The 12,280-nt window shown below is 51.5% G+C and overlaps 1 protein-coding gene and 1 long non-coding RNA gene across 4 annotated transcripts in view; one reads left to right on the plus strand and one right to left on the minus strand.

Annotated features, from left to right (window-relative positions):
* Positions 1–12,280, minus strand: part of LOC105465397 (RNA polymerase I subunit A) — an 83,120-nt gene that overhangs the window by 16,030 nt on the left and 54,810 nt on the right. For all 3 annotated transcript variants that reach the window (XM_011713846.3, XM_024787643.2, XM_024787642.2), the window contains exons 17-27: positions 11,843–11,925; positions 11,566–11,724; positions 9,848–9,946; positions 8,310–8,462; positions 7,973–8,055; positions 6,530–6,695; positions 5,379–5,600; positions 4,293–4,507; positions 3,083–3,250; positions 2,021–2,156; positions 1,397–1,554 (exon numbers count right to left, since the gene is read on the minus strand). In XM_011713846.3, coding sequence (XP_011712148.2) covers positions 1,397–1,554; positions 2,021–2,156; positions 3,083–3,250; positions 4,293–4,507; positions 5,379–5,600; positions 6,530–6,695; positions 7,973–8,055; positions 8,310–8,462; positions 9,848–9,946; positions 11,566–11,724; positions 11,843–11,925 — 1,642 coding nt within the window. The remainder of the gene's footprint in view (positions 1–1,396; positions 1,555–2,020; positions 2,157–3,082; positions 3,251–4,292; positions 4,508–5,378; positions 5,601–6,529; positions 6,696–7,972; positions 8,056–8,309; positions 8,463–9,847; positions 9,947–11,565; positions 11,725–11,842; positions 11,926–12,280) is intronic.
* On the plus strand, positions 1,528–9,848 carry LOC105465396 (uncharacterized). The gene is made up of 3 exons (XR_977520.3): positions 1,528–1,612; positions 2,422–2,526; positions 9,746–9,848. It is a non-coding gene; the product is annotated as an uncharacterized lncRNA (long non-coding RNA).

Here is a 12,280-nt window from a genome sequence, read left to right on the forward strand (position 1 = left end):
AAGGCCCAGCCAACAACTTCACCCAGGGCTCATGAACTGGGGCAGGAAGCACCGGGCCAGTGACCCCCGTCCAAAGGATTGAGTTCACATCCAAGCTCGTCCACCCCAAGACCCACCATCCCAAATGCCACCTGCACAGAGGGCTGGCTCGAGGCCAGGCCCCATAAGGTGAGAGGGCAGAGGGCTGAGGGCAGAAAAGTCGTACTGTGTTGCCCACGCCTGTCCCTGTGACTCGGCGGCGAATGGGCATGGCTCAGTATGTGTTTGTGGAGGGAGCTTTCTGCTTCTGCTCTGTCACTGTTTCTCTATCTGAGCAGCTCCCAGAAGACCCGAGAACTGGTCTAGATTAGAGACAGTGGTCAGTGGCCTATGGCCAGATCCTGCAACAGATGAGATCCATCTGGGCCTTACTGGGCTTTTAAAAACACAGGAATTAGTTGCTGATGTTTAAAAGTCAGGAGACCTCAATTATATAAAAGCAAAGGCAAGTAACCAAGTGACCCAAGAAAGAAAAAAAACGTAGGGGGTGGGAAGCTTGTTTCCTTTCTTTTAAAATCAAAAGATCTGGCCCCCTCACCCCCATTCCTGCATGGTAACCGATGCCCCTTGACACAGGTTCCACACTCTTCAGTCTGCCGGGGGCCCCCAAGCCTGCTTCACTGGCCTGTCACCTGCTGGGCTATGCAGCCTGTTTGTGTTCACACTTCGCCGTCTAGGGTTAGCTGGTGAGTCAAAAGTGCTTCGTGGCCTCTTCCGGGCTTGCCCCAGTCCCCCAAAAGCCCATCCTCCTGCTCCCCTGAACTCAGCATTGCGGCCTCTGCTTTTCAAATAGCTAACAGCAACTTGAACTTGAGACAAAAGTTCCTTTTCCCTACCGGACAGGAACTCGAATTTCTCTGGAGGCAATCCTGGTTATAGAATGGAGATCTAAGAGCAGCACGCCACCCACACATTATTCATTATTCACAGAATCTAAATGCATCAGGAACCACATTATACTGCCTGAAGTAACACCCTAGCAAACATTAACAGCATGTGCTGCTCCGACACCACAGAGGCACCGCTTTGACACTGCTCCCTTCTGTTTACCACACCCACATTTCCATGTCTTAATGCCTGCAAGCCCCAGAAGACAACAATCCTGACGTCAACCCAAGAGAAGAAATGGGCTCAGGGAGTGACATGTGGCTAACAAAGTCACACCCACAAGCCAGACTGGGGTTCAGGTTTCCAGATCAGGCTGCAAGGCCTTCTGTTTTCCTAAACACTTCCCTTGAAGGGCTCATTTGGGAAAAGGCACTCAATCTCTAGGAGCCTTGTGGCTAGGTGCTTCCTGCCTCAGTTCATGAGCATTCTCTGGGTCAAGGTCAATGACAATCACAGCCTGAGCCCTGACCTTGTTTCCATGAAGCGCAGGATGTCCTCGGGTCTCAGGCACTTCTCCTGCTGGTAATATGCATGTGGCAGGAACTGAAACCGCAGCTGGTACACCCGGAATTTGTTCTGTTTTTCTTCCATACAGAAGGACTCCTGGACGTCAATTTTCTGCAACACCTGGAACCAGACGGACAGAGAGAACTTGACTTGTTCAGGTCCTCGGTGACCGTGCAACGTGAGTGGGTTACGAGACCCAAGGGTTTACAGAGATAGCAGCTGAGAACACAGGCCAAACCCCAAAGAAACCCTGGCAAGCTATACTGGTGTGGGTCTGCTGGGGGCCCACAGCCTGCAGTCACCTCCAGAGAGTGGCCTGAACCTCCTAGGAGTGGCCTCAGCAGAGCTGGTAGGCAAACTCAGGAAATGGTTTATTTTTCAGGCACAGGAGGATGCTGTGGAACTAATGACTCTCTTAAAAGCTTCCTGATCCGTCTCTGCTCAGCACCTGGCAGAGACAGCTTCTCTCTCATTGGTGGGAATCTGAGCCTAGGGTCAGTGCAGTAAGCAAAGCCTGTTCTTCACACATGGGGAGGATATAGGAACGTGCCTTCACCCCATCTATAGCCCGGGAAGGAGACGTTACCTCCCCTAAGCACACCCTGGTGAGTTGCTTCTTCAGGCTTTTCACTCTCTTCAGGGCTTTCTTGGTGTTGAGCACGGGCACGCTCATCATGGGCGTCTTGATGTTGGCGCTGGCCACCATGAGAATCTCCCGCAACCTGTCACAGAATAAGGACACATCCAATAATGAGCGGCAACCAGACCCTCTGTTTGGGTGCAGCTTCTCCTAACGATGTCAGAGTTCTTCTGGGATCTGAGAGAGGTCTGGGGATCTCACAGGGATAATATGCTGGATCAGAGAATCCCAGCTCTGGCCCTGTGTGCAACAGTAAGGGACTCCCCTGTCCCTCCCTGGAGTGCCCACTCCTTGAGCTCAGGGCTTTGTCTGATTCTTGTTTCCTGTCACCTGTGCCTTGCAAACAGCAGGTGCCTGCTGATGCTCACTGAATGAACAAGCGATGCAGGAAGGCAACTAACACCCACAGTGCTCCTGCTGAGCTCAGCCAGCCCTCACTGCCCGGATGTACGGTGAGTCCCAGCCTCTGGTGTTCCACAGAAGGACCCCCTGAGGTTTGGAAAGTGAGGTACTTGTCCAGAGTCCATCTGCTAGACAAAGGCAGGGCCAGGAACTGAATGCAGATGGGTCTGACCCCACACTCGTTCCCCTTGCCCAGCGCATATATTCACCTGAAGGGCCAGGGCCCAGGGCCACGTTCTATGTGAATGGTTCCCCGGAGTTGGGCAACCAGGCACCCTATGTGGGGCTTGTTAACAATGTACGTTCCTGAGTCCCTCCCCCAGCAGTGTGCAGTCTCACAGGCATCCCCAGGAACTTGGAGGCAGGAGTTGGCAGAGGGATAAATGGAGATCCTACCAGGCCTGGGCACCAAAGAAACCAGCCGGGCTCTGGAAATTCTAACCCTGATCCCCACTTTAATGAGACCCTGTCCCTCTCTCTCTCTCTCTCTCTCACACACACACACACACACACACACACACACACACTCCCTCCCTCTCATTAAATGACTCCTTCTCCAGGAGAGGCTAGGACAGACCCCACCCCGTGCTCCCTTGTGCTCCACACCTTGGAATGCCCAGGGTGACGTTCATCTCTCCTCTGCCTGCAAAGTGGAAGGTGTTGAGGGTCATCTGGGTGGAGGGCTCTCCGATGCTCTGGGCAGCTAGCAGGCCCACAGCCTCACCCGGCTCACACAGTGAGCGCTGCCACTTCAGCTGCAGCAAGGTCCTCAACCTAGAGAAGGCAGTGGGGGTTGCGGGGGGCGGTGGCAGGGTCAGAAGCAGACACCAGACTGTCAGTGCTGCCCGAAACCCAGAAACCTGAAACCTCTACCTCTTTCTGGACTCATTTTTCCTAGGCAAAAGATCCCTCTAATCTTCAAATTCCCACCAGTGACCCTGAGATGTCCTGAAATTACACAGCACAGATCCCAGCTGGGCGGCTGAAGCTCTAGACATTCATGCTTGGACTCTTCATGTTTGCCTCCAGAATGTCACATGTCCACTCTGGGCCTGTTACCACAAGCCCCCTAAGCAGGAGAATTTCTGGGTTCATTATTCACTTTTTCCTTTATTCATTCTTTTTTCTCAGTTATGACCATTTGGAGACAGCTTAAATCTCCTGCTAGGCCATTATGGGGATGGGGGTGATGAGAGTGTTTATATTTTTAGTTAGTGCCAATGGCTGCAGCCCACATCAGAAGTATTCATGCTGCACAATTCTGTAATTTACTAACCATTTTTCCTATGAAGCCTGACCCTGTAAGAAAAGCCACAAGGAGCACTGAGCTACACTGTGTGTGTGTGTGTGTGTCTGTGTGTGTGTGTGTACTAGTCCAAGCTGAGGCCTTCAAATGGGAACCCAAAGTTCAAAGGATCACTGGAGTAATCAGATCCAAGACCTCATGAAAAGTTAAGACCTCGTGTCCCTGGGCATGAATGACCTGTCCTGGGTCACACAGTTGGCAGCAGCTGAACAGTGGATTCCCTGACTCTCAGTCAGCCCCACCTACCACACCAAACCCAAGAGAGCAGACACTCCTGCAAGCCTCTGTCCCAGCAGACCACTATCCCTATCTTGGCCCGGAGTGGTGCCTCCCTGCACTTGTTCACTCCTGGGCCCTCGGGGCTTGTGTGGTGCCCCTGGCTGTCGTACTGCCCTCCCTCTACCTGGAGTCTCAAACCCAGGAGGCAGCCCTCTTCTCCCGGAGTGGGTGGGGCAGGGGCTAGGAGGTAGATTCTTCTGTACATGTTGTGCAACAAATCACTGTCATTACCTGTCGAGAGAAAGCTCTGATTTCTCATAACTCTTCTCTATTTGAGCTGCCCACTCTTGACTATAGTCATCAACCTTTGTTTCAAACGTTTCAGACACTGATGCAAAGTAGATGTCAGGACGCCAGACAGACAGACTGGGGTCAGGACAAGTGGCCGCCTTCTTCTGGTATTTCCTTCGGCTTTCCTCATCCAACTCATACCACATCCTCAGCATCTGAATGGAAGGATGGGTCTCAGCTATGTGGGAGGGATACCCAGTAGCATAAGAGGGATCAAAAGCATTGGCTTCCAATAATAAAGGGAGACAGAAAGACAGAAACCTGATTGCAATGAGAAACCATCTCCCCATTTAAAATGGGGAAAGACTTCAATCTGTCCTAGTTCACCCTGCTTGACTACAAGCCTAGCAGCTCTTCATCCTGGCCCATTCAAGCCCAGAGAGGGCGAGCATGTAATTTACGGAGCAAACTGGGATTCTTTTAGAGTAAAACAGGAGACTGTTATGATTAAGTTAGGACAAGAGGCAAAGCCACGACTGTCTCAGGCCAGCTAGGACACAGTCACTGTGCTGGATCCATGCTTATTTCTGGATCCAGGCTCTTTCACACGCTCTGTGACCCTCAAGGCAGTCCCAAAGTGACTGCTTCAAAGAGATCCCCTGCTTCCGGCTCCCAGGTGTGCTTGGCTGATGGGAGGCGCCAGCAGCAGAGGGAAAAGCAGGAGGAAAGGGATCCTGGTATTTATCCCCAACCCCCCTCTAGTGGGTCTCTACCCAGGGCTCTGTCCAGTGGCCCTAGCACATAGCCGTCCTCTCCATTTCTCGTGACTGCTCCCCATTCCTTCACACCTGGGATTGTGGGAACCCCAAAGTCACAGGCCCCAGTTAGTTCCCCCAAACCCTGCCTACACCCTTGTTAAGAATCCCTGCCTTACATTCCCATTTGAGAGCCATTCTGTTCTGACTGCTGGTGAACAAGGCTGGAATTCATGATTCTACCTTCCCTTAGGAAAACAGCCCCTCATCTGTCACCCACTGACTAAGCCTGGATGTGCTGGATGTTAAGGACATCATCTCCCTGTGTCACCTCCTGAGTCCCGGGGCTGCGGCCATTCCGGTTTTCACTCTCAAGGTTCAGGGCTTTCACAGCCGCCTGAATTTTCTGGGAATAACTCAAGAAGGCGCCTCTTCTCAGCAGGGTGTTGGGGTGCTTGCTTTGCCATTTTTTGATAGCTCTGAAGTGGCGGAGAGCTTTTTTGGGATCTGCTCTGGATAAAACTTCATGGAGATGCTGCGATTTCATTATCACCTAAACAAACAAACAAACAAATCACACACGAGATCAAAGAGATGAAGGTGTGACAGAGGGCCATGGAGCACAAATTCAGGGGACCCAGGTGGCTGGTGTGGAGCCCTCATGATGGGGCCGAGCACCCACTCTGAGAGGCTGAGCATCCATTGCTAATCAGGGCCCTCACCCTGTGCAAACCAGATTTGGGAACCAATGGTCTTGGGAGCAGAGGGAGACACAGGAAAGAAAGCAGCACACTCAGAGCCCCTCCAGGAGCATAAGGGAGTTTCTGGCAAGAAAGGAAGAGGGGAAGAGTGATGGCCAAGTTCAGGGATAGGAACCAGGATGGAAAGGACTCAGCACCAGAGTACAACCCTCAATTCTACCGTCAGCTTGATGACCTTGGACAGGTCACATCGGTTTCAGTTTCCCTGTCTGCCAAATGTGGTGACTTCCCAGTCAACAGTGATGGTCACTACAAGGGCATTAAGGTATAGAATGAAAAATCATGAGTTTGTGTCTGATGGGCCCATGTTCAAATGCTGGCTCCGCCACTCACCGACTGTTTACTTACGCTTTGATACTCAGTTGCCTCAGCTGCAACATGGACAGAGTAATGCTTACTTCCCTGGGTTGCAGTGAGGAGGAAAATGGATAGTATTGATAGTGTGCTTTAGCTGAGGGCCCAGCACGTGGCAAATGGCCCCAAAGAGTAGGTATTATTCCAGAGGTGCTCATGCCCTCCAGCCACCTCAGGTGATGAAAGTTCACAGGCTTTGAAACTGTCAAGTGTTTCAGGGCATAGACTGATGTCTTATAAACTCTTCCCACTCTACTTTCCAGTGGCCACTTGGATTGGGTTGCGAAGCTCAGTGCATTCCAGTTCTCTAACCTCAGTGGGGGAGGTCCACTGCTCAGTCCCCAGGCTCTGGGGTCTAGCACACTACCTCGTAGTTGCTGGCCAGGAAGGGGAACTGCTTGGGCTGCAGGAACTGTGTCTTGGGGATGTCCAGGCCATCCTCCCCATACAGGAACTGCACCACACTGCCGTCGCTGTCACGGACCGTGAGATCATACTGCACGACCAGCCCCTCCAGGTGCTTGATGATGCACCTGTAAGGACACCATTGGCTCAGTCCCCGCTGGCTCATCACCTCCCAGGGCGGCCTCTGATGAGGGTTGGGGCGGCGGAGGGGAGGGAAAGGGGGGCTGCTGTTCTGCAGGCAAGCAAGACTTTGGAACACAGGCTGGATCCAATGCCCCAGGGTCTGGGTTGGCTCCAGTGTCCCCCAGCCAGAGGCTGCATTTCCTGATGGTTTTCTAGGAGGAAGAGGCTGCAGCCATGTGAGAGGCTTGGCTGCCACCCCTAGAACTGGGCTCCCATCTAGCCCCAGCTGCTGAGATAACTGCCTGCCCCTGCACTCTCCTGCAGTGCAGAACTCCCCAGAGACCAGTGTCCTTAGAACCACAAGGCGGGCGAACCAGGGGAGCTGTCAAGGATTCTCAAACTTGGTCAACCCAAGGATCGCCAAGGACACTAAGGGGAATTAGGAACTAACCACTGATGTGAATCCCTCTGCAGGCGGCCTTTCTCCTCGGTTTTATCTCAACGTCTCCTGCTCTCTGCCCCGGTCCTAGCCCCTTTGCTCACCTCTCTGGACACTCTGCCTAGGTTTCCCCTCCTGCCACCCTAACAGGGGGCTTCCCAGGAGTCACTGTCCCCCCACCCCAAGCTGTGAGGACAGAGCTCAATGTTAGTCACTACTGTCTCGGCAGCTGAGCCTTTCAGGAAGCAAGACAAGCTTGCCACTGCCCAAGACCTTCTCCCACAGCCATAGCTTCCCCCAGGGAACGGCAGACCCTCAGAACACAGAGCCCTTTGTATAAGCCTCTGAGCTCATGCTCTACCGATCCTGCGAAGGGGAAGAGTGTCTGCTGCTTTCTGCCTCAGGCCATTCATGGAAATTCTTCAAAAGTTTTTTCATCCAAGGAATCTTTTTTTCTTTTTGAGACAGAGTCTTGCTCTGTAGCCCGGGCTGGAGTGCAGTGGCCGGATCTCAGCTCACTGCAAGCTCCGCCTCCCGGGTTCACGCCATTCTCCTGCCTCAGCCTCCCGAGTAGCTGGGACTACAGGCGCCCGCCACCTCGCCCGGCTAGTTTTTTGTATTTTTTAGTAGAGACGGGGTTTCACCGTGTTAGCCAGGATGGTCTTGATCTTGTGACCTCGTGATCCACCCATCTCGGCCTCCCAAAGTGCTGGGATTACAGGCTTGAGCCACCGCGCCCGGCCCATCCAAGGAATCTTAAACGAGCTGTTAATATAATGTGAAAGATGATGCGATGAAGGGTCCTGGCACCCTACCTCAAGGGGCACGACAGACACATTTTACCTTTGGAGATAACCTGAGCGGCTGGTTTTCACAGCAGTGTCGACCAGGCCCTCTCGTCCTGCCATGCAGTGGAAGAAGAACTCCTGCAGAGAATGGGACCCAGGTCCCAAAGGTGACAGTGAGGACAGTGTGCTTCTTGAAGGGCTCAGGCCAACACCTCCAGCAGCCCTTCCTGACCAGACAGGCCACTCCCTTCCCTGATCTCCTAGGACTTTTTGACCTCAACAGCTACAACAGCCCCCAGTGTCTTCTGCCCTACTCTGTAGGGCTGTCATAGTTCACCTACAATTAAGCCTAGAAATAAGGGAAAAAACTACAGAAAAACCAAAATACATACAGGAGGTTTGATGCCGGTGAGGAATCTGCCAGTGACAAAGCCACCAGCCCTGGGGGTGAACTCATAAGGCTCAAAGCAGGGCAGTGACTTGCCAGACGCCATCAGCAGGGGTCTCCGACCTTCCAATTCAATCTGGCCCAGGAGGCACGAGATCTGGAGGACAGGAAACCCACAGGAAACTGAAGATCCACATGTGTTTTTAACAGTGCTTTGTCCCAGCAGGGAAAGTATAATCTGACCCTGAAGAAAAGCTGCATGGAAACTGAGTTCTTGAAGGCTCACCTACATTTCTAAACAAACCAGGAAGCTTTCATTTTAAGAAAAAAAAATACCTGCATCTTCCTTTTGTTGACTGATCTGGATTTTCACATTTGGGGTCAGTTGAAAATGGGTGCTGTCTAGAAAAGGAGCCATGTCTCAGAATCATCTCATGTTATACCTGTAAGGGACTGGAGGGTCCTGATGGGGAAAGAGAGGCCTGCAGGAAACAGCCATTTACTGCGATCCTCACATTCTAGAGCCAAAAGGGAATTCAGGGCTGGGTGTGGTGGCTCACATCTATAATCTTAGCACTTTGTAAGGCTGAGGCAGGGGAATCCCTTGAGCCCAGAAGTTTGAGACCACCCTGGGCAATACAGGGAGACTCTGTCTTATTTTCATTAAAACAAAAACAACAACAAAAATGGGAACTCAAGCTATTGAGCTGTTTGCTTAGAAAGTTGCCTGTTAATACTCTTGGAGTGCTGGAGTACAGCAGTATATCTAGGTTTCGATTTAGTCAGGGGATTTCCTAATGGCTTTCGGCCTTTCTGTTGTCACACTCAACAGATAATGGGGTGGGACTTTAGACCCTCTTAAGGTCATTAAGGTTTAAGGTTAAGAAATCTCTAGGACAATGTTTATAACTTAATATTAAGAAAAGAATGGCCAGGCGCGGTGGCTCATGCCTGTAATCCCAGCACTTTGGGAGGTCGAGGCAGGTAGATCACCAGGTCAAGAGATTGAGACCATCCTGGCCAACATGGTGAAACCCTGTCTCTACTAAAAATACAAAAATTAGCCGGGCATGGTGGCACATGCCCACAGTCCCAGTTACTAGGGAGGCTGAGGCAGGAGAATCTCTTGAACCCGGGAGGCGGAGGTTGCAGTGAGCCGAGATGGCGCCATTGCACTCCAGCCCAGTGACAGAGCAAGACTCCATCTCAAAAAAAAGAAAGAAAGAAAAGATCATGCAAAATTACATCAAAATTGTGTGAGTATACATAATGTATCTATATAACATGAATATATGCAATAGTACAGTTTGTAAATTTATAATATATAACTACATTATACATATCCCATCTGCAGAGTCATAGCTACATCTGCCTTTAACATTGGCATGTTCACAGTGTTTAGCTCCTGTACTGATTTCTACATGCTTTTCTCTTTTTCAGTATTTGCCACGTTTTATAGGGAACAAATTGAAACCACCTCCTGCTATCACCCACCCGCCTTTGCTGACACCTGTAAAGTTGCCAACCCGCCTCTGCCCACACCTGCATCGTGTTCACAGTTGAACCTTTGGCTCCCGACTGCACCATCATCTGCAGGCTGTTCTCTGGGAACTGTCTGTGTAGGCCGAAAGGCATGCACGCCTGCGGGTTAAATCAGCACACAATGGTCAGTGACTTCACCCCCTTTAAAAATCCCAGAATCAGGAGGTAAATCCAGGAGGCAGAAGCAATACAGCCAGAATATTTATTCAGACCTAACTGCCAAATCCCACTCGAGGTAAGGGAAAGCCTCATTTGGCATTAATCCTTCTCTGGAACCCCTAAGAGGTCAAATAGGCGCTCCCTGTCCTGCACTTGCTGGACTTCCTCTGCCAGGATCCCTGAGGTTCCATTCATTGGCCAAAGAGCAGCAAAAAGGGAGAAGGAAAAGGAGAAGCAGAGGGGCTGGCAGATCCAGTTCGTGATCCTAAAAAGAAGCTGGAGAAGAATAAAATTTAAGGTGATGCCCTTGATTAGCCCAGCAGAGCCTGGCCTGGGTCCTCTCCCAGCGTGAATACCAACGTCCACATCATGTCATATTTACGAACACGCCACCCGAGCCCCAGGTAGGAAGCTCTGCCTTGGCTCAAGGGCCAGCAGAACCAAGCATGCCTCTTCACGGGGAGCCTGGGGAGATGCTGGGAAGGGGGCTCTGAGTCTGGGGCTTTTAGCCTGTGCCTGGAATACAGACTCAGCCCAACACAGGAGAGGCAGAGCCTGGGTGGGCAGAGGTGATGGGAAGATGGCAACTGGAGGGACAAGAAACCATTCTGAGATGCATCTGAAGACAACTTCCCTACTCCCAGCATGCCCAGTCAGCCCTAGAAGCTGAGCCTCCTGATTCTCAGGGAGGTGCTAGGAAAGCTCCTGTCAACAAAACCCCTCAAGGATGGAACCTGTCCCCATGAGACGTCAGTCTTCTCGGCGGCCTAAGGGATGCTAAAAGCCAGGCAAGAGAGCACCACAGACAAACTTTGTCTTTTGATGAGCATTAGCATTGCCTCCTCCTCACCACTCCTCAGGCTGGGCCCTGAGGGCCTAGGAGGCAGGGTGAGGGCCAAGCCAGCTCTTCCAAGCAGCAGGATGGACAGCCCTGGCTCTGGGGCAGAAAGGCAGAGAAAAGCAGTCTGTGGTTTCAGCTCATGCAGAGATTTCCCTCTCGTTTCTCAACTGCCCAGGAACTGGCTTGGCATTGTGTAATAGTAGCTCCTGAAGCGTCTCTGCAGCCCTGTGAGGTGCTGCCCCTCACAGCCCCACTTCCAGGTGAGGAAACCAAGGCAGGGACTGGTTATCTCACTTGCCCAAGGTCACACAGCAAGTTCAAGGCAGAGCCAGGACTGGAACCTGAGTCTTCACTGCTGGCTCTGTTGCACAAGCAGCAGGGGCGATCTGGGTCCCTCACCCTGCTTATTCACCCCTGGTGGCCCCATTCAGCCCCTTGAATGCAGTCACCCCAAAATAAAAACATTTAAAAAGAAAAACAGCACAAAGCATTCTCTCTCACCACTATTCCGAGGCCTGTCTAGACCCTAACTGGGGAAGGGAACAAAGCCCCGGGCCCCTCAAAACAACGAGTTCTACCCATCCCACCTCACATCTCACCTAGTCAGCTGTTAAACAGCCAAAGTGCTCTGTAGGGCCCGGGTGAGAATCAAAATGTAATTTCTTTAAAAATCAGCATTCATAGTGGTGGGGATAAATGCATGCAATGCTGGGCTAACCTTGTTAATCTCATTGCTGTAATGGTTCACTTCCTCCTTGAACTTCAGATCAATCATGTTAAAATCCCTCTGGTCCTTGCCCAGATGGGCATCCTGCCATTTTCCTCGGACCTCATCATACGATGTGGCTTCTGGCAGGTTTAATGCAGCCCTGACAGCCTAGAATGAGAACAGAAATACATTGGAGGCTGAGGTCAAACGAGGAGGGTTGTGGGTTTTGACTCAGCACACACTTCACCCCTCTAGGGCAGGCCACAGCCTCGAAGTCCGTCCGTACCCGGGGCCCACAGTGGGTGGATTCTTCAATGATACGTTGCCTCTTGACATCTGCCTTTGGCTTCACCAAAATGTCTTCCACGCCTGTGAAGTGAAACAGACAAGCTTGTAGGGGATCTCAGGCCTGATTTCTCCCACCAGACTAAACTCAGTAAGGTCAGAGCACAGAGCACAGAGCCCAGTGCCACAGACGCAGGAAATACCTGAGTAATGAAGATTATATTAACATCATTAACAGATTGTCACCATCTCTTAGGTGCCTATCGGAGCCCAAACCTTATAATCCCCATTTTACAAATGACAAAACTCAGGCTCAAAATTGGGTCACACAGGTAGAAAGTAAACCCAGGCCTGGGTCCCAAATTCATGTTCTTAGCCACCAAATATACTATCACCATTCCATCGGTATGTGTTGGATGAATAGGCTGAAGGTGAAGAA

Source organism: Macaca nemestrina, chromosome 13, assembly GCF_043159975.1.
Source record: "Macaca nemestrina isolate mMacNem1 chromosome 13, mMacNem.hap1, whole genome shotgun sequence".
Classification (NCBI taxonomy): domain Eukaryota; kingdom Metazoa; phylum Chordata; class Mammalia; order Primates; family Cercopithecidae; genus Macaca; species Macaca nemestrina.